Source organism: Saccostrea echinata, unplaced genomic scaffold (assembly GCF_033153115.1).
Source record: "Saccostrea echinata isolate AGI-Se365-2 ecotype Australia unplaced genomic scaffold, CSIRO_AGI_Sech_v1 ptg000008l, whole genome shotgun sequence".
NCBI classification, from domain to species: Eukaryota; Metazoa; Mollusca; class Bivalvia; order Ostreida; family Ostreidae; genus Saccostrea; species Saccostrea echinata.
The window spans coordinates 3,314,374-3,337,814 of NW_026889757.1; the positions used below are offsets into that span (position 1 = coordinate 3,314,374).

Consider the following 23,441-nt stretch of genomic DNA (forward strand, 5'->3'; position numbering starts at 1 on the left):
TTAGGAAGAAGCGCTCAATGGTACTGAATCGGATAGTTCTTGTGGAAAATGAGAAAACCGTCTGTATACCGAAATGTTCTCTCTGTGATCTCCCATTGATGGGTTTTGTTTCAGCTTTTAACATAACATGAAATTACTCTGGGCTTTATTTTCAGTTTTAATCGAGTGTGTTTTTTATATTTCCTGTGAAGTCTTCATCCAGGAAATGGGACCGATAGTGTACACGCATTACGGTCAAATTCGAGGGAAAATCGTAGGATTTCGTGATTCTTTCTTAATGCCAGTGGAAGCATATAGAGGATTACAATATTCGACTGTTTACGGGTCAACATTCCGGTTTATGCCTGGAACTGTTGTATCTGAAACATGGTCAGACACACGCTTAGTTCGATATCCACGTGCCCCGTGTCCGCAGAGAAAGTTTTGGGTACAGAATGTAAAAGGGCGTTACCCGGCGGGGTCTGAAAAGAGACTTGAGAGAATCAGTCACTCGATCTTTAATATCACTGAAGACTGTCTTAGTCTCACTTTATACAGGCCAGATTCCAAAGGTAAGTCCATCAAAGATGTATAAGCGGAGCGGTACAGACGTTTACATATATCATGCCGTAGTCCATCTTTCAGCATTTCCCAAAACACCCCATCCTTCATCCTTTTTGCATGAAGTCAGCAATAAAGTGACTTGCTATTGGCTTTGTGCGCACAAGGAAATTTTTATTTGAAAAAAAGAGAAACGTATCTAACTAGGGGAAAAATTTGTTCTCTTGGTAATGCTTCAAGTAACTGACTAATCGAATTACAGCGTCATTTTATTTGAAACAATAGTTCACAAAAGTTAGATCCGATTAAACAGTACGATGTCCTTACTATGGAGGGTAATCGTATACCTTCCCTCCATATATTTACGTTTACTTTCATCACATGGGTAAAAGGTGAACCCAAAAACTTTAATACAGAATAAACATTGATATTAATTAGTACATCAGGTTATGTAATGTGCATGAAATTATACTTTTCCATCAATACCTGTCGTTTCGCTAAAATAATTGGGAAAAACGTGAGACATCATTTAACTTGAGTGCAATCATGCATGACAGGTCTAATGAAACAATCCTGTAAAAATGTAATTTGTTGAACGACTTTTTTTTTTTTACTTTTTGTATCCTGACATTTAAAAGGTGTCCCGGGAGAGGATGTGGTTCCGAGTTTAATTAGACGACTTTTCTGTGTCATCTGGTTGTTCCTCATTATATACCAAAGGTGAAAAATCACTCACATGATCAATTCTCTCTTTCTTTTTTCGATCGATACAATATATATATATATATATATATATATATATATATTCACTCACTGATATGTAGTTAGTAAATTACACGAATATATTTCATAAGCATGCATAATTCAAGTTAATTATGTGTTAAAAAGAAAAAGTAAAGACAGAAGAATGTAAACCACGTTAAAAATCCTTACATTCGCAAACGGAACGATCTTTCACTCTTCTTGTGGCAGTTTTAAATCCTTTTAGATATACCTTGAATTGATTTTTGGTACATGGAGCAGTTTAATGTGATTAAAGAAAGGGCACTGTATCCCTGGAAAATATTGAAAGGCATTTGAATCTTTTTTAATAAAACATTTACTATTATTCAATTACGAACAAGGCGTTTGTGCAGCTTGACTGTTGATGAAAACACGACTTTTGTATGAAAAAGTTCCATCTGTACGTGACATATAGACATTGATCATTTTATAGTGCTGTATTAATTAAGGACTAGCTCTTAATTAAACATTCATGTTCTTTTTAGAAGGTTACGACTTTTCTACCATTACATTGGTTCAAACATTTAGCTATCTGTATATCGATTTTATGGAATTGAATGGTGACGATCTTCAGGCGCATAGAGATTCAATGATAATAGATTCAGTGCAGGAACGCCAAGATAAACTTTGATCTGTGTCTTGTATCAGTACCCTCTCAAATAAAAATAAATCGGAGATGACACATCGAGTTGCATCCCTTATGTCGAAGAATTGTCGCCTAAATTGCACTTAATTGAATTGAATATCGCTAGACTGCAATCAACAGTAAAAAAAAATAACTCAGATTTTTTATGGAAGCTTGCGCTCACAAGTCCCACCATACCGCTTCAGAGTACCGATCACTGTTTATGGTGTGTGATTAGAGTGTTCTGATGGTGTTGCAGATATTTTAGAACAGCATAGCTGTCGTCAATTTAAAAACATTCTTCTCAGAATTCGCTGACAAGATTGCAGCACTCCTGGTTTAGAGAGACTTCAAAGAGTCTGACGAAAATTTGAGTGCTTACTGAATTTGATTATATATCGTACTTCGTTTATCGTACTTTTGAATGTACATTTAGTGTGTATGCATGTTTAAGTTATCAAAATGTAAGTAGCACCAACACCTTTCTAGATGGGAAAACATTTAAACAAAAAATGGTATTCTTATCTAGTTTGCAATTGTAAATTTAAAAAAAAATGCAGGAGGATTGACATTTTTTAATGTTCCAGAAATTTAGTCAAATATATTATGAACAGCGCTAATATACTTCATCAAAAATGAAAATCGATGCACAAAAAAATATGCAATCTAAAGTCTGCGATTGAGTCAATTTTAATTACAATTAGAAAAACGGGGGAAGGAATATCATTTTGATATACATTGTAATTAAATCGATTGTTCTGTTTTTATAATATTTGCGCCAACACCAATCATGGAAGTTTACAAAAAAGTACGCAAAATTAAAGAATGTGTTTGTATGCATTTTTCTTTATAATTGTACCAAGTTATATTTTAATCAGGAGAAAAAATGTATAGGTGGAATTTTAATTTGAATTATTGTAGAAAATTATTTTATACATGTGTTAAGTAACAGCGCCATCACCGCGCATCGAAATTGAAAGTCATTGCTCAGAAATATGTACCCCTGGGTGGTTCATAATTGTGCCAAAAGCTCTTTCAAATCAGACACATTCTTTAATTAAATAAGAGGTGAGTACTTTTTGCAGTTTGATATTTTACGCACAGACTTACAGATGACGGATACTTTACCAGTACATCAGCGATCAAACACACGCAAGCAGAAATCAGCATCAGACTAAACCATTATAATTACAATACAATTACAATAGTTTCTTTTATCTACATGATTGATCTGCATTTGATTGGAACCCATTTGTACATGTATTTTGGCAAATTGCTATAAATGTAATTTGCGGTTGTTTTAGAAGTAAATACTAGAACTTGCTAATTCAATTCGATTTTGTAGATCTTTAACAAAACAACAGAATAGGTTTAGATTTCGTCTTTTAAGTCGAAATGCTTGCAGTTGGAATTAGAAGTAAAAGTGAAGTTCTTTCGAATGAGAACGAAACATCATTGCCGTTATTTCGCGGGAGGCGGCGTTGGGATGTAAACAATCATCCTTAAATTAACGTAGGTCCATAGAGAAAGACTAGTTGTGAAAAAAATATCGCTGTGACAAAAACAACATACAATAAATCAATCATTTAGACGCGCATACAAGATGAAAATCCTACATGTATTCAAGATCTTGCATTAGACACAGTGATTTTTTATGAGACGAAAGTAGAAAACTTTTCAGATTCATGAAAATTTCGCACATGCTTAGTTTATGGTGAGCTATATTAGAAAAAAGAAATACATGTCAGTAGGCCTTTCAAATACCAGCTTGACTTTGACCGAAACTAACTCGCATGCCTTTCTAAATGCCTTTGTGTTTTTGATAATAAACGTATTATTAAGAATTGTTTTAGAAGATCTAAAAATGAATACTTTCAAAAGTTTGTGTTGAATAAATACTGCGGCTCGCCTACTCAAAATTAAGCATTGATAGTATGAATGCTTAGCAAAATTTAATGCTGCAGTAACACCTTCAAGATGGAGAGAGAGAATACATTCGAAACGAAATTCATGTAACAAATTGCATGTTTAAGGAAAATCGGTAAAAAAAAAAATAGAATGATTAATGTCTAATTTATCAGTAATTGGAACCCATAAAGATTTAGAGTAATTTCATTATGGTTATGCTGTTGTCACGACCGAACGCTTCTGAACTTGATTTTAATCTTCATTATCATTACTGCAATAACTCTATGATATTCAAACAGACACAGGAAAGTTGCGTGTGATTAATGGAAACACGAAATTTCAACCTAGAATCTCGTGATGATATAAAGCAAAATGAGAAAAAAAATGTTTTGATATTTTTGTGCTTCTCGAGATTTTAATTGTTTGACATATATACACACTAAAACTGGTTTCGGTCATAAAATAAGTAATTATTATAATAAAAAAGCACACACACCCCTCAAAAAAAAATAAAACCCAAAGGAAACACTGACAACATATTGATACAAATTTATTCCTTTTTTTCAATGAACTCAGAGCATTTGTCTGGATTTTTTCTTATGTTTTCAATATAATGAGGACAATTTGCAAAGATTTTGTTTCCACGGTGATTGCAAGTTTTCCTTAATTCTCTGTAAGATGTATTGATTTTACAATTATGAACACGTTTTACTACTCGACTCGATTCACTTGGGAGTTGAGAGAAGATCTTTCTTAAAAAGTGCCATTTAATGAATTCTTAGCATGTTGTTTGGAGAGAGGTGCATGTAGGCCTATCCGCTTTTAAACTTCACGATAGATCAAGCTGGTTCGACTTTGTTTAATTAAATGTAAAGACATAAATAATAATCTAATGGATGTTGCATATATGGACAAAAGAGAACTGATATACTCCAGTCCAACAGTGTATATGAAAAGTTGTGATGATATGGGGAAATGATGCATTATGATATTTACACCTACCTTGTACATGTATATTAAAAAAACAAACATAGATAACAATTTACACTTACATATGTAGCAAGATGTGAAACCCAATTTTGTACATATTCATACAGTGCCGTTAAATTCTTATCATTATATACACAACCTGATGAGAATGTTTTTGTTTATAGATGTTCGTATACACGGTATAAAAGGTGTAATCAGATTTAAAAAAAATGATGTTAAAAAATTGTATTTCATTTGGCACAATGCTCCATTTAGGTTATTTTAAACAGTTGTATAAAAAAAAATACAAGAATTAATCATTTTAAATAAAGAAGTAATTTCATTTTTTTTTTACTTAGATCACGACCTACAGTATTTCTCTTTGGATGTAAAAATACAAATCCTTCAAGGATCCTAAATGATATCCTTTAATGTTACAAGGAATATAAAATACAATTTACGAAAAGAATCCGGTCTATTAAAACTGTCTTGAGATCGATTTGGAGGAAAATTAGACATCCATAAACTCTAATTTCCTTGTTATGCATTCCCCAGATATTAACTTAAGAACATGGTAAAATGGAGGAAGAGAAAGAGTATCCTTTAAACTTTATTTTGCATCAACAAAATTGTTTATGTTTCGGTCTATACTAAAGTTTGAGAACGCATTTCTTACAAATGAATTACAGGACAAAACAAATTAAATGAATTGGAAAATATAAAATTGTAGCTGAAAAAACCTTATATATAAAAATAATTTCTTGTAAGTGATGGGAATTTGTGAAATCTTTATCTAGGACTTTAATCGTAAAAGGAAATCTAAGACAGTAAAAATGTAAAAAGGGAGGGTTTGAAACATTAGAAAAATGAATGAATTACGCACTACTTGGTGAATTAAATAGGGATATAAACAAGTATATAATATTCGTCGGAACGCCTGTGTTTAGAATACCAAAATTGGTAATCAGTTACGCGGAAGTATTTAATGCAACTATGAAAGCTGTTACCGAGTAGCCGAGTACTTGATCGGAAAGCAACCAGGTTAACCGATTACCGGTTACTGACCATTTAACAGCCCTGGTATCTAACTACAATGAATTCGAACCGCAACACATACCTTTTACATACACGTATTCGTGCAATGTACATATTTTTTTTTTAAAATGGAGAAGAAAACTTCGGTGTTCTTGAAAGCAAATATAATAGAAAATTAGAATATATATATAAATAAATAAATAAGAAGCAAAAACAGAAAAAAAATTAAATAAAAAACAAATAACCACGAAAAAGATAAAACAGGGAGAAAAATAAAACAAGATGTGTTTGTGAAATACTGATACCTCACCGCTAAGGTAAAAGTATTTCAGAAAAAGGCCAAACTCGAAGTCAACGTCATGAAGTAAAAAATGGTGATTACCATAAAAGGTCTTCTGAAAAGGAATGGACGTGTGAAATATCGAAACCCTTGTTCCAACCGTTCAGTCGTTATGGCTAAGGATAATGTTTTTCAAGTGTTAGTCAAACTCCAAGATCAAGGTCATCAGATAAGCAAAAATTGGTACCCAATGAAAGGTTTTGTCACAAGAAAAACAAACATGAAAGCCTAGCTCCAGCCATTCGAAAGTTATGGTCACGGTTAAAGTTTGGTTAATTTGAAAGTTTTTTTTTCAAAAGTAGGTCAAATTCAAAGGTCAAGATCATGATTTCAAAAACGCTGGTACCAAAAAAGATACTGTCACAAGAAATACACCCGTGAAAAAGAAAACCTTGGCACCAACCGCTAAAAAGTTATGGCCAAGGCTAAAGTTTTATGCAGACAAACAGACAGACCAAAAACTATATCTTCGATTAAACAGAACAAAAACTAACCCTCCCCCCCAAACAGTCCAAGATCGAACTAACTTACATGTAGCACGAACGATTGGAACTGCAATTGCGTCAAGACATTTTGCTTCGATTTTTCTTTACTGAGCCAGTGTCTTGCTGAGACACTTAGGAATAAAACTAAATACATGTGTTTAAAGGAAATGAAAAGAAAAAACTTTAAGTGTTTTAAATCACTACGATAAAATATATATTTATTTACTTTTATGCATATATATATGCTTCAACAACAATAAATTGTAGATCAGTATATACCACATCTAATGCTTATGTATCATAGTGCATTGTATTAAAAAAAACAAGTAGTACATGTACATATGCATAATCATCGATTCATTGTTCATGTCCTCATATTCCAGAATGCTCCATTGAATGTATTACATCACATAGAAATAGGGCAAAAATGCTTTCTGTAAATAAGTGGATTGATATCGATATACCGAGTTCCTTAAACACGGTGCATAGGATACAAGGAAAATATCTTCCTAATTGGAACTATTTTTGCTTGACCACGCGGACTTATTTCCGTCGGTGACCAATGATCCCGCCGCGTCGATCGAAGTCCAATTACTTTGCATCCTCCATAATAATGTTTGCATCTCGGCGGAGAGACCGATTCATCACCGCGTAAACAATCGTAGATTACGAATTCAGACTCGCTATCATATTATTGCCGTGATTATTTCATTATTTTCGATTAATGCAGGAGATAGATCAATTTTGTTCGGAATAATAGATGAAAATGATCAAGTTTGATGGGTTGTGCGAATTGCTTCTGTGTCTTCTATTGTTCGATTCTGCAGAACGAGCAGATGTAAGTATTAATGATATAAGTACCATTTGCTAACACCAATGCCCTTAATAAAACAGATTTCCCAACTGTGATGAAAAAAATATCCCTCGGGCCGTCTACCGGATATTGGCAATAAAATACAAAAAGAATGGGGGAAAAAGATGCATGTCAACGGTGATAAATGTAGTCCACTTGCAATTCTTTGCATTACTTACCATACCATTATTCTTAAAAGAATGCATTTATAATGTACTGCAAACGTTCTGGAGATTTAAAAATGTCGCAGCCAATCGGAAATTTTGGCGGTTCTTTTTGAATCCCAACTGTTCGGATTCATACATCTTAACTTTCTTTAACATCGATATGATGCATACCAATGCCTTCTCCAAGTGATTTGTAAACCTCATTAACAATGTTTTTTTTTTAAACCTTTATATTTCGAACACTCGATATTTGGAATTTTTTATACCCGGAAATGTTCCAGATATCGGGGTTTGGATGTATGTAATATCTAGCAAATGGTCTGCAGCTCTGTGTTCAGATGAATTAACAATCACCAGATCGAAGAAAAAATCTTTTTTTGTAATCGGCTTCAGTCGATCACAGTTGATTCCATTTGAGGCATCCGGCAAATGTAACTATTCGCGCACACATGACGCTCAGGAATACTCTGTTCACTGCACTGAAAAACTTCATGTAAATTTATCATTATGACGTTTGTTTGTTTTTTTGTTGTTAAACGTCCCTCTCGAGAATTTTTCACTCATATCGAGACGCCACCACTTACCGATGAAGGGCTGCAAATTCAGTCCTATAATCGGCACTCAGGGTCACTGAGCTGTGAGAGATCTTTTTCGCGCCTGCACCTACTGCGACACGGGACCTCGGTTTATTGAGCCTCATTTGAAGAACCGGTCTCCACGTCCCGCAGTGAGATTCGAACCCGCGACGTAAAGATCAACAACTTACACCGCGACACTAGAGCGAACGCTCTTATCACTAAGGAGCTTTGTTTAATGCAATTACTTTGAGATGAAAACATTTAATACAGCTACATGGTAATAAACTTACATTTTCTCTATGTGCACAAGAATTTCATCCCCTTTCCTTTTACATTCGTTCATTCGTTTTTCAACGAAGATGGTGTTTCTAGTAAGTCTAATTCTTACAGCTAATTTAGTTTATTCGTTCTGTACTCTGTACACTCTGTGCCATTACAAAGGCCACTATATTACACTTCTCGATCACATCCTTTGAAAGGAATACTTGTTCAATTTGACAACTCTTATTTTGAATTACGTCTCTCAAGTTCCTTTTGAAGAAACACAACTACGTGTAAGAACAACTTATTTACGAGAGAATGCAATTTGAAAATGTCAAGTGAATTGGACCTTTAATATTTTTTAATTGACCATATACTTCATGTTTTCATTAAATTTTACAACTAGCTATAATATAGAAATAAATTCTTTCACAAAATGAGGGGGAAAAGATATGTCATATAGAAAGGAATCCCAAGTCTATGCTTTGAAAACGAGAACTGTTAGAGAGGAAAGTGACCAGTTATTGCAGGGGCCGATACATGCCAGACTAAAAGATTACATGTCTGTTCAAAAAAGGTTACTAATTTTTCGGGTAGTCATACAATGTACAATTTTCATAGATCGGTGAAATGCTGTTTATGTAAATGGGCGTTTATTTAAGTAGACAATGAATTCATCTTTAACATTTCTTTCCTTTTTGCATGTTGTATGAAAATTGACGTCTCTTGGAAACCGTATAATGGAAAACGTTCAATATTGTGTCAGAAATGATCCAAGTAAAACATTAAACGTTACATTATTTTCCTTCTCGCTGTTATGGTGTCTAGCTGGTGTGATAAACGATAGCGAATTCAGCTATCTGTTATTGCCATCTGATCGATTATTTGTATATTTGTCATAAACAAAGAATGGTGAGGATGTTCATTTGTATGCTTTACGTAAAGCCCTCGAGGAGATAATTTCAACAATACTCGGCTGTGATATCTCTTGCATGAGGTAATTTCACTAAACCGAGTACTGTACCAATACGCGCGTATCTGGGTAGGAAAAATGTAGAAGAATTATCATTTTAGCATTATGACTGTCTTCCGGTAACCTGTTCTATTATATATTCAAATTACGCGAGGCCTTAGGAAGCTATGATCACGTGACTCTGGAATATTTCCCCGTCTATCGTCTTTCGAATTAAGATAAATATCTCCTTTTTCTGCAGGGTGAAAATAGACTGTATTACCGAAAATCCCTTTTATTCATATGTTCCCCTGTGATATTTAAACGATTCATATAAACTTCCAGGCCAGATCATTTATTTTTGTTTTCAATAAAGTGGAAATCCTTGCAATCAATTTTCATAGTTTGGCACAAAGTTAAGTAAGATGGAATGATCAATTGGATCTTCACTCCAATGGCTAACGTTCTACCATGAGACATTTTACGGTCACTGTCAAACATCTAGGTGTGGATAAGCAGTGCGCGCGCCTGAAATACGTGTTGAAGAGAACGAGAAATATACATCCTTGATTCGTGAAGATCTAGTATTGATTAAATTTCACGCCAAGATTTCGCATTGTGAGTTTTGTGATCTTGTAAATGTCATGAATATACCTACCGTATGAGAAACGGCTCTCGACAAGATTCGTCGCTTACTGGCCGCCTCGGAATATGAGAGGTCTCCTTTTCGTCATGATATTCGCATGTAATTTACTGGGGATTTTGGCTCCTGTGATCATCCGACACATGACCTCCGAGATACCACTGAGACAAGGACGGGTAAGGGGATCGCTGATTGAATTCCCCGTGACAGGGAAAAGGAAAATGACGCCGACGGAAGCCTTTTATGGACTGTCATACGCTTCTTTAGGAAATGGCCAGTTAAGATTTCAAAGACCTTTTAAATCACACGAGATTTGGCGAGGAACAAAATTTTTAAATGAGTCGAAATTACCTTGTTCACAACTTCGACTTAATTTGTCAAATGCTGATGAGGTATCTTATATGTATCCCCAAGGGAGGAGTGAGCATATTAGTAATATTGAGTTATATACAGCGCGTACTATCGAGGACTGTCTTACACTGACCCTGTATAAACCATACTGGAGAGGTAAGTCATGCTTGTAATTGAAGCTTACGGTTTGGTAATCAACAACTTCACAGTTTAGAGCTATATCTGAGAAGCGCTCTTTTGCAATACCTGCAATTCATTGTTGACCATGTGTTTTCGCTAAAAGGTTTAAATTTTAAACCATTTCTTGACGCATTTGTGTAATGACATAGTTATCTCATATTTCTTTGGAAAACACCTACATTACAATTGAAGAATATAGAAGAAACTTACTAAGTAATAAGCGTTCAAGACAATTGGTATTCTATTGTTGATAACATCGTAAATGAGCGCTAGCTTGCATTTAGTTCGTTGATATCATTTATGACTATTGGTATTAATTTTCCTTTAAAATATTTAAATGAAAAAAAGTAAATATATATAGATATTAGTATATCATACTTTGTAAGTTGTGCTGTGGTATGTAACGTTTACAAAGAAGCAATGGACAGATTACAGATCTAGAGGGTGAACAAATCAATACAAGTACAACGAGATGACTGATGAGATTATTCCCAAAAAGGAATGAGCTGCCGTGTGTCTAATCGTTTGGCATATCATACGGTTCTTAAACAAAGTGCTAATCAATCCATTTATCCGTATTGGATACGAAACTTCGGCCAAAACAGCAAACGTTAGCAATGTTTCTCCTCAAATGTAACCCAGGCCCTTCAAAGCAATCTACATTGCAGATAGATGCAAATTGTGATAATAAGCGAAAAAATCGAAGGCATTGTTCTCATGTTGTGACTATTGACCATTTCACAAAATATTTGGCGGATTTTCTCGCGGTGACTCTATGCCGCGCGATTCATTATCTCGCGTTGACGCTTCTCTATGGTTAATGCCATTCGGAACTCCCACCAACTGCGGCAATTCGGACTTCATTAGTCTCTAGATTCCTAGTAATAAAACGAATCTCCAACGATTATCCCCGTAAGGCGCATGAAGTACAGCAAACCAAATGAACATATCTTCAGCAAACACGCTATTCAATGAATCTTGTAACAGGTTTTGTCGCCACTAAAACGGTTAAAAAAGAAACAGGAAATAGCATTTTTATAGAACAGGATCTCAAAGCTGTTTTAATTTTAGTTATGTTGTAGAATATCAGCTGTGCAATTCTCGATCATCAATTGTTTAACAAAAGTTAATACTTGTTATGGGAAATTTCATTTACATTAGATGTGGCAAGAAGATTAATGTGGAAGAGAAGTTTAAATGTTCGTCTTAAGCTTGTTGAAAAATCTCATGTAATGCAAAAACATGAAATTTGACCATTAGAGTACAGTAACTAGTATTTTGTTTAAAAAGTTTTATTTTTTCATAGTTTTTGACTCTCTTTTGTAAGGTTATCAATGACAATTGAAGTACAAGTCAAACAAGATGTGTTTGTGAAACACTGATGCCCCCGTATGGCAGCTTATGGCGAAAGTTAAAGTTTCTTGAATGCAAGTCAAACTCCATGTCAAGAAATCAAAAATGTTGGTACCCAAAAAAAGGTCCTGTCTCGAGGAATATACCTCTGAAATATGAAAGTCTTAGTACAAACCGTTGAAAAGTTATGGCGAAGGTTAAAGTTTTTTCAAAGTAAGTAAAACAGGAAGGTCAAGGTCAAATGGTGCCCAAGGGGAGTTCTTATCACAAGTGATACACATGATCGTAAAATGTGAAAGCCCTAGAACCAAATGTTCAAATGTTATGGCCAATGTTAAAAAAATTTAAAAGTAGGTCAAATTCCAAGGTCAATTCCAAAATTGTTGGTATCCAAAGGAATATACATGTGAAGTATGAAAGCCCTAACACCAACTGTTCAAAAGTTATTGCCAAGGTTAAAGTTTTTCAAAAGAAGGTCAGAGTTTTTGGTATCTAAAGGAAGGTCTTGTCACAAGGAATGCATATGTGAAGTATGAAAGCCCTAACACTAACTGTTCAAAAATTCATTGAAAATTGAGCAAACACGGACTTCTAAAAACATAAGAGGTGGAATCGGGTGCCATGGAGGAGTAAGCTTCCCCTGTCGACTAGTTTCACCAGCCGTGTGCCCTTTGTCGTGATCGGGTAAACGAAGATATTCTTAGTCAATTCAGTATGAAAATAATAGCCTAACAATTTGTATGAAAGACGTCAGTCAACATTCGACCTAACGACAGATTGTATTTACAAACAAGGTCATTGTAACCACCATCGAATTTGCGAAATGTCGACTTTAAACAAGATGGTAGTTACCCTTGTATCATGAACATTTTTGTCATTAGTCTACCTCAACTATATATCAAATGATTAATTGATATATCTAAATGTCGAATTGAAGGCCATAGGAAGATACTTTTTTTCATATAATAGTTTTTGAATAAATTCGGCTTCGTATATTTACAAAAACTTGGCTGCTAATTATAGGCATACTTATCCTGGGTATTCCAACAGATTGTTAGACTACATAGATATTGTCAATGAGGAACTCTAGCATCTTTTTAATATGCATTTAATTCTTGCAATTCATTCCGCATGGTTATTGTGCTGTCGCAAAATTGCTGTACATATGCAAGATGTTTGAAACAAACCAATTAAAGTAAATTTTTCCGATAAAATGGGGTAAATAACAATGAATAGTTCAAGTTCAGATTTATATTGCTTCATTTTTATTGTATAAAGAAAATAAAAGACGTCGACTTCAACAGTTTCTAAAGTACAACTGATAATAATGGAGGATTACCACAACCATTGAACATTTCTTGTCCTATTTCTGGAAAAATTATTGTAACAAAGCATTTTTTTTCTTTTCGAGGACAATGTAGTCTTACGGCATTAATGGACTGAAAAGTGAATATTATCTGTAGAGCAAGTAGATGATTCAGCCCACATTGAAAGCAAATAGCGGTTCATTTATAATAGATTTTCATGATAATATTTGTTCATTTTTTCTCTGTCTTCTATATATCTTTTGTCTATTTTCCTTTTTTCTTTTAATTGAGTACTAGTATTTTTTAATTAATTTATTTATTTTTGCATTCGAATATATAAGATGCATATATTGACATATACTACAAGCATCTTCATTTGTCATAACTGTTCCGAGACCAAAAATGTAAATAAATGGTCTATAGATTTCTTTTAATCTAAATCAATGTGTATGTAATAAAGCTGTCTTTTCTCTAGTTTTTATTTTTAGATACTGACAATTACTATAACATTCATGCGAGTTTTAATCCATTTGTGTTTCTACCATAATATAGTAGGCAACAATTCCAATATTTGCAGAAGGAGTTTAGTGTCTTATTATCCTGGAAAACCAAACATTTATCAGAAAAATCAGGTCTGATGACCAGAAAACTGGCATGGAACCGAAATATCGAACCGAAGAAAGTAAAAGATTTTCTTTCCAGACAAGTAGATGAAACAGATCACGAATTGGCCAAGGCATTCAGTTAACTGTACAGTTATTACTTCTGTCTAGTGGTCTGTTGTGTTATATTACAATTGTAATACAAATCAACACAGTTTGTTCTTTGAATGTCAGTTGTTTCGTGTGATGCGATGGGGATAGCGTGATGCCGTGTTGTAAGTCCTTTGTTTGGCATCATTAATGGTCCAAAGAAGACAGATTATACTAATAATAAGAAGCACGAAACAATGAAAGAGACTTTTCTGTTCTAAATTAATAGAAACAGATAACCATAAGGTTAATTTTACTGTGCGACGTTCAAATTTGAACGGTTGTAGAAGTGTTTTGAATACTTAGGACTGCAATAATAAGATGAAGACAGTATATTATACCCATAACAAGCTTACTTATACTATGGGGACTGAACACAAAAAGGATCTATTTAAGATTAAAAAAAATATCAAGGCTACGGATTTTGAATGTTATAAGGTAGACTCGGGTTCTCCCGTAATTGCTCTGCTGAAGTTGGCGCAAAAATGTTTAGGAACTATGCTTTACTTTGAAATCAGACCGATTTGAGAGTTTTAGTGGATTTTGAATAAATGCTATGGTTAATTATTCCAAAAAGAAACTAAATACAATTCAGTGTTATTTTTGTATCTTTGTAAATTGCGTTGCCTTATCTACTGCATTTCTCCTCTTTGTGCAGTGTTGATTGGGGAAGGGAAAAAAAAGGGTATCATTGATCATTGTCTTGTGGAGAAGGAAGACAGTCATCGAATTGTGTGTGTGTGTGTGTATATATATATATATATATATATATATATATATATATATATATATATATATATATATATATATATATATATAATTTTCTTGTGCTTTTAATAGTCCTTTAATTTTATCAAACATGTACCAAAAACAGGTTTGGGTCTCCAAATACTCTACCGTTTAGTCTATTTAGACGATACTCTATGATCGTGTAGTTTATTTAGATGATACTCTATCATGTAGTCTATTTAGATGATAAAATTCTGTGTTCCCGCAGATCGATATGAATTTACATATTGCACGATATCCTTTATTTCAGCGTTGTTATTCAAACTATCATCATTGTACAGTGTAGTCCACTGAAATAATAAATCCTTCGCTTTGAAACTGGAGTAACAATTACATGGTGTTCTAACGTATAACAATGAACGTTCTTTTGATGTTAAATCTTTCTTTGATAGGTAGAAATCGAAAATGAAACAATTACAATACCGCTTGCTAATTAATATATAAACTATATAAATGGGTGAAAAACTTTTACATCTTATCTTCTTAGTTTATTTTATAATCTTAGCATCATTGAAAATCACCAAAACATTGAACAGGACGAACTGTATCTGCGTGCGATTTGGGCTACACGACAGATTAACAGTCGATATTTCTACTAAGAAACGTTACTGACAAATAGATATGAATTTTAAGAAACTTGTTTCTATATCAGATGTTGTATAGGCGCAAATGAATTAGTTTTGTATTTGACCAATTTGTCAAGCACTTTAATAAATGACATTGTCTCAGTGAAGCTACAAACTAATTATAGCTCCATCAATGTCACGTGACTATCCCCCGTCATGGACAGAATATCAACTGTCACGTCAAACTGACGTCGAGGGCTAAGGCTCCGTGTGAAGATGACACGCGTTTACTGTGTTAATTGATACCCATGGGTCAATTACTACTGTCAAAGAAATTTCATCAACTTGTTCCGTTCAGCGTTGATTGAATTCTACAATTAACATGTCACTTTCCATAATTGAAAATCAACATCATAATCGCTAAGATTTGACAGAAAATATTGAATTTTTTCGATGTGTAATAAATCTAGGACCATGATTAAAACTTTAGTGTTCTTATCTTTAATTAATTTTCAATTTTGGAGATTGATCCAGGGTTGAATTGAAAGGCGAAAGCACGAGTTTTATAGGAAGGGGGATGACGTCTTGATTCCTGTTAATTTTATCAAACAAGTCACATCTGTTATGATATATGTTACTCTCTATAAATTCTAAGGTTAAGGCAAGATTGGAAATTTGCAGCTTACGTCATTTCCATCTGTCACAGTCAAAACATTAATGATAGACAATGGAAAGGGCGGGTACGATTGTACACGGACGTCCGAGAAAATATTGGATTGAAATTCTACTTTGAAATGCATTGTTGAAATGTCTGTTAATGTTCCGCGGTCTTAATTTTCTAGACTACATTAATATTACAGTAATAAGTACCTAGATCAACATTAAATGTTAAGACCATGATATTATTTATCATTTCGGCTAAATTTAGCAATTAAGACTTTTTACATCGTTCTGAAAAAATTAAGTTTTTTTCGGATTTCTGTTAGGAATCCACATACTGCAGTCCTTTTTAAGAACAGCAACTTTTTTTTTCTCTCTCTCTATTTTTCACGTAAGGTAGATTTTTAATATCTCTTTTAAATTTTTATTTAAATGTCAATAGATTTCCCCCTTCTTTGCTTATAGAATTTCTAACCAATATGAAGGATAGCTGTGTAGCTAGCATTGGAAATGCTGTATAAATACTGGAGTAAATCCCTCTCTGCAAATTCTCAATTATTAAAGTAAAATGTCTCCCATCTTGATTTATATTGACTTTGTTGTGATTCGATCTATTAAGTTTAAATTTTTTTCTGTTAAGATATAGTGAACGAGAGGTCTTAAGAATAAGCAAGTCAACTTCTTCAGGATTAAATTTTATTTCAGTTGTTTTAAAACATCCATTATCATAATGTTTATTTTTATCTTTCAGAAAAGGACAATTCTTCTCCGTTCCCGGTAATGGTATTCATACACGGAGAATCGTATGACATAGGAACCGGAAATGCCTACGAGGGAAGCGTGTTGGCTAGCTACGGCAAGGTCATTGTGATCACAGTAAATTACCGCCTCGGAGTTTTAGGTCAGTTATTTTAGCAAGAAGTTCTTTTTTTCTACGTACTTAAACTAGCGCAGTATCTCCTAAAAGACAAAAAAGATACTGTCGTTATTAGAATTAAAAACAGGGACACAAAAAATATCTGAATAGATTTAATCTTTTCTGAAAAATCTGTCAATTATTTTTGAAGATTTGGAAGTACGGTATTATATTAAAGTGTATTTTATTAATAAATGCATGTTTGTCCTTTTGGGGAATTAAAATATATAGAGGACTTCTTTTCATCGTTGTTTTTCTCTTCATTTTTTATTTATTTTATGGTCATACGAAATGGCAAAATTCATTTTTTTCCCATATACTGAACTTGTATATTTAGAAAATGCAATAGCGACTTGGCAAGGTGAAATGCAAGAATTAACAGCGAGCTTTTTATGAGTAATTATAAGAAAAAAAGGAGAATATCATAATTATTTGATATGACAAATCTTGTTTAACAAAAATGTCTGATTAAAGCAAGAAGCTTATGCTTTAGGGAAAACAACTCAATAAATTTTTGCAAGCTTTAATTGAGAACTGTTAAGATGTACTGTTGAGGATAGAGAAAATTAACCACCATTATTCATATTGATTTCTTTTTATTGGCATCAATTATTGAACCTGTCATTTCCTCCATGAAAGCTATAAAAAATGAAGGTATTTTTAAATATACAATGTACTTTACAGGTTTCCTCGGGACTGGCCACCCTAATGCCAATGGAAATCAGGCTTTGCTTGACCTACTGGCAGTCTTGACTTGGATCAAAGAGAATATTGCATCCTTTGATGGTGACCCAAACCGAGTTACCTTGTTTGGTCATGGACATGGCGCCGCCTTAGTGAATTTCCTCCTCTTTGTGCAAACAGTCAAAAGAGGTGTGTCTCATTTGAATTTCATAGATTTACATTTAGAGGGTGATGATATAGGTAAAAACACATGTAGTCCAAATATATCCAAAACTTTAGAGTTTTACAATTGAAAATCTGATGAAACCAGCAAAATTTACAAAACAATCCCCCTTCTAACAATATAAATGTATATTACATTTGGTAATTAGCTGTGCAGTTTCACCTGAGTATGTCTATCTAGTGCTCTATATTTGATACATGTAAGAATTGTAAAAGAACTATTTGGAAAATAATTAACTCGATATTTGAAAGAGTGTATAGTTATCAAAATAGAAAGAAGTAAATAGTTACACTACATTAGAATAAATGTGACACAGGGAAAAGGTGGATTATTCAACGCGGTTTTAGCTCACTTGAACAGTTTACACAAATGATTCTGTCTGAAATCAGTTGAATCAACCTTTTTTTGGAATTCTAAATTCCTTCGATTGTTAAAATTCTTGTTTGTTTAGCTTCAAGTGCTGATAATGAGAGAAATAGTATAAAAAAAGATGATATCTGAAATGGTATAGAAATACTGTATTGTTGCAAAAATGAAATCAATTTTGAACAAAATCCCTAGGATGTACTACTGGAGAAAAGTTTAATTTTTCCTTCTTGTCAATACAAGACAAGAGAGTTGTAGTTTTAGCATCGTGAATTAATGGGAATCCTCTCTTCTTTACTAAGTTTCCTCAAACAATTTGGTTAGGAGAGAACGACTGTTTAGGACAAAATTTTATACAAATATTATGTAGTTTTCTTTCTATAATACATTAGAATATCTTCTTTAAGAAAATCTCCTTAGATCATTACTATTACTCGTTGTTAATTTTGTATGTTAACGTACTATTATTATTAAATAATAAAATTCCACAGGCAGCTTTTGATCACTACTATTACTCGTTGTTAATTCTGTATGTTAACGTACTATTATTATTAAATAATAAAATTCCACAGGCAGCTTTTGCCTGATATTTATTCTTAGTACATCTAGCGTTTTACAATCGTGCATATTGGATTGCAAACATTAAATTTACATTACACAAAAAAAGAAAAGAAGATTGGGGAGAGTTTTTTTTCTCTAGCCGTAAGCGTTTAATTTGTTCTCTATAATTAATTTTTAAACAAAGCATAAAATATATTAGAAATATTTATATAGTTAAAAAATTATTTTCATTTCCTCGTGTGAATTTACTTTTACTTTATTTATACGAAATCTATGATACAAGATGAATAATAGAAGTTTTCAATATTCATGCTGCTTACGATTTATTATGGGAAAATTACATTAAATGTTGATGTAAAGAAACGTTAAAAAACGGCATTAGAAATAAAGTAATGTTGCATAATTCTGTTGGCACAGTTACATACGTGCATTCTAAAATTGATTGTGTTCAAGGACTGCCATGTTCACACCTGCTACGAGAATTATAATATTCATCTGACGAAATAAAAATTACAACTACATTCCAACAAAGAAAACAGGCCCACAAAACAGCAAAACATCAAATGAAGTTCACACATCTGAGCATCTCTTGTGATTTATTGTTTGTAAAGTATTTCTCTGAAGATGTTCTTGACATCAGTCATCGTTTGTGTTTGATTGATAAAACACAAAAAAGCTCAAAATGTATAACTGCAATCAGAGACAAGAAAGCACCAGGTGCGAGGGTTTCTTGTGTCTTTTGTATTGCCTATCTAATTTTGCTGTTTTATTCAGCGGGTCAATAATACGCAAACTCTTAGGGTGTGCTTGCCGTATAACAAAGAATATTAAAAGAAAAAATATTGTTTTAACCATTATGTATTTCTCAAGTATACACTTAATATAAGTGAATATTGCATCTCAAGGACACATGGTGAGCCACAGAGCATGGTTTCACACTGCTATATGATAATGATAGACGTTCTAAGTTTGTATTTTTGCCATGAATAATATTCTCATTAATTTTTCTTTTATATGGTTTTAGTAACATACAATCGTCATATACATTTTATATGGAATTAGCTTATAGATACAAAGCCAAACATCATTAACTTTTATTCATATGATTCTTTTCTTTTTAGAGAACCTTTTCCACCGCGCAATCTTGATGAGTGGTTCCGCCGGAAGTTCTTGGTCTCAGTCCGTTGATCCTCTCGCTTGTGCCCAAAAACTGGCAGTCAACGTCAACTGTAGCAAATATATTAATGAATCTGCTAAACTAATACAGTGTTTCAAAAATAAAACTACAGAAGAACTTGTGAACAATGCCCCAATACCACCGAAATACTTTTCCTGTTTTGCTCCTTCAACAGAAATCGGTACCTTCTTTAGAGGCTCATTAGAGAGTATGTTGAGAGACAAAAATTCACATGCTTTTTCAAAAATCCCTGTTATGTTTGGTGTCACTAAAAACGAGGCTTATTCATATTTAAAACAGGAAGAACTCATACATGGAATCTCAGAATTTCGAAAGACACAAATTTTGAGGACCTATGTGCAAAATGTATTTAAGTACCACCGTCAGAAGATCTTTGAAATTTTGGATCACGAGTATTCCGATTGGACAAAACTACAGGACAATAAAACGCGAAGGGATAACGTTATGGAAATGATCAGCGATGGTCAGTATGTGGCTCCGATTGTGAAAATGGCCAGAGAACATGCGGAGACAAATGCAGGAACATACTTCTACTCGTTTGGATATTCTACAAACTCTGAAAGCAAGAATTTTCCCGAGTGGTCCAGTGGAGTCTTTGGAGATGAATTACCGTACGTCTTTGGCGCACCACTTGTCGATGGTATATCACCTTTTCCTTCCGAGTACACGAAAAATGAAAAACGCCTTAGTGCTTCCATTATGAGATTCTGGACAAACTTTGCCAAGTCGGGGTATGTATTTTTAACATAGTGTAAAAAAAAAACCACAAAATATTTTCACTATTTGAATGATTTTAAGATGAAACTTTATTTGATTGAACTTTTTCACCCCTTAAATTTTACTGTCTCGAAAATTCTCGAGTAATCAAATCATGCACTTTTTTTTCAGAAATCCTAATACGCCTGTTAAAGAAACAATATTTGAGAAGGACAAATTTTCAGATATAGAGTGGCCGAAATATGACCTTAAAAAGCAGCAATACCTTCAAATTGGTAGATCTTAATTCTTACTTAATTATTATCCTTTTATCCTGGTTCTATAGAAACTTTAATAACTTATTGTTTGATCAGAACATTAGCTTTTTGTAATCAATAATTATCATAACAATGCAATCGAAATATTAAAGATAAAAAGTTTTTGAAGAAAACAGATAATTAATCAGATTTAACATATGAAGAATATTTCCATAGTACACTGCCGTTGTGATTTGGCTACAGTTCAATAATTATAGAGAGAAATATCTTTCATCTTGTAAAACCTAATGGATTTAATTTGCTTTTTATGAGTAAGAGCTTTCTTTTTAATGTACTCTTAATGATGTTGAGATGTGAAATCAAATTTAAGGCATTTAGGCATGTTATTACCATTCATCAAGGGTGAAATACTAATAACATCTTTGAAACATTTCTAATCAGAATAAAAACATTAATAGTCAAAGTTATGCATTTAGCTTTTAGCTCCAAAAAGCGTCATCCTTCTTATTTTTAACTTTATAGGTAAACGCCCTCAGGTTAAACATCATTACCGCGGGAAACAACTGGCCACGTGGTTGGATCTTATTCCAAAGATAAACCGCGAAGACATCAAAAATGGTGAAAAAACAGACTCGGCTGAACACAATTTGTTGGATCCCAGAAATGACTCGACATTTGACGAGCCCCAGCGTCTAATTACCAGATTTCACCGCTTGTTTCCGGCCCCTCCCCCCACTTCCCCTCCTCCACCAAAGGACACACCTTATGAACCTAATACATCATCTGAAAATGTATCTGAAAATTATGAACCAAAAATTTTTGTAACAGGGGGAGATAACATGGCAACTTCCATTCTCCCACCTGTTTCTGACTCCCGGGAGGCGGAATCTTTAGCTAGGAGTTCCGTCCCTTTAAGTATAACAGTTGCTGTAGGTTGTTCATTGTTGTTTTTAAATATTTTGTTTTTTGCCGGTGTATATTATCAGAGAGACCGCATTAAGAAGCTCAAGCGTGCCAAAGGAATTTGTGAGACAGAGCTTAGAACCCCAAAGAAAAACGGAAATAATGGGGCTGACACTAATCGACAAGAAACATCGAGTTTAATGACGTCACAATCGGTGCAACAACAAAATCAGTTGACACCTATGAAAACAGTGAATGAAAGACCTGAGGTTCAAGGGAACCCAATATATGCTGCCATATCAAAATCATCAGACCATTCATCAGATAAATACTCATACTCTCCAGTTCCAACAGACTCTTCGTCTCCGATGCATAGGCATCGGGATCGGAATCCTCATTCTCATACAAATAATGTTCAATCTCCATATAAAGGTGTGAGTACATTTTCCTCTGGACGACCCCCAGACAGGTCCCCTAAGGCTGACAGAAATGCTTACAAAAATAATGATAGACTCCAATCAAAGTCTAACAAAGATAACCCGTCTTCGAATTCAAGTAATGCAATTACTGTTGTTTAGCATCTTTCATGTTATGGTGTTTGATTGTTTCGGATGCGTGTGAATTGAGAATTGGAAGAAGAGTAAATGCGTTATTTATCGAAGTGTTATCATAATGGTTAAAAGAATGCGTGTTTAAATAGATATATTTTACCACTAATTGGCTTATCCCATCTTTTTATTGCCGTCCCTTTTTGTGGGACGTTCTTAAGCATTACACCGCATGTGTTTAAGTATACATAAGGGAAAATACTCTGATTTTATAATATTAACTTTGAACATTATGAACAAAATCGTATTTTTCGGATGAAATAATTGTAAAATTGATGAAGTGTTTTAAAAGCTGAAAGAAATCATTATAATTGATTCGAAGATATTTTCATTATAAAGAATTTATGTGTTTTTGTACTGTATTTTCAAATTCATAAAATGTATTGTGTATGACTTCATGTACATGTACCTTCCGAGAGTGAATTTAAAGCTTTTCTTGGTGTGAATAATAATGTTGTTATTTTGCAAGAAATTAGATTTATAGAAAATAAAATCTTCTCAGAATTATCGTTGTCCATTTACTGATTAAGGAAGTACATTACCAGACAAAAATCAATAAAGGATGTCTTCTTATATTTCTGATGTTACAATGTTCCATCTGCATGGAGATTTAACACAATTTTGTTCGCTTTTCAAATAACGATATTGCGAAGAAATACCTCTAAGCTATCGTGTAATAATTTGGCAAGATCATAATTTTCTTCCTTTTGATGCATATGGAGCATTTTTTATTCCCAAGTGTTTTTAGGTCGCTTGAGTCACTCATTGCTATCTGTTATCGTGCTTAATCCGTTGACATTTGAACATTTTCAGCTTCTTCTCTGGAACCATTTAACCAATTCCAACCAATTTTGGCATACAGCATATATGAGTAAAAGCACGGCCAGGAACACGTTAAGTTCCTAGACAGT

At 33.5% G+C, this 23,441-nt stretch overlaps 1 protein-coding gene across 4 annotated transcripts in view; it reads left to right on the forward strand.

The window, feature by feature from the left end:
- The window catches only part of LOC133180928 (neuroligin-2-like), a 139,247-nt gene extending 116,213 nt beyond the window's left edge, over positions 1-23,034 (forward strand). For 3 of the 4 annotated variants that reach the window (XM_061315386.1, XM_061315385.1, XM_061315384.1), the window contains exons 2-6: positions 16,849-16,998; positions 17,698-17,886; positions 19,969-20,776; positions 20,934-21,037; positions 21,542-23,034. In XM_061315386.1, the coding sequence (XP_061171370.1) occupies positions 16,849-16,998; positions 17,698-17,886; positions 19,969-20,776; positions 20,934-21,037; positions 21,542-22,500 (2,210 nt within the window). In that variant the 3' untranslated portion in view covers positions 22,501-23,034. Of the gene's footprint in view, positions 1-10,095; positions 10,647-16,848; positions 16,999-17,697; positions 17,887-19,968; positions 20,777-20,933; positions 21,038-21,541 lie in introns of those variants that run through there. The other variant, XM_061315387.1, reaches the window with a different exon arrangement.
- The last annotated feature ends 407 nt before the right edge of the window (positions 23,035-23,441 follow it).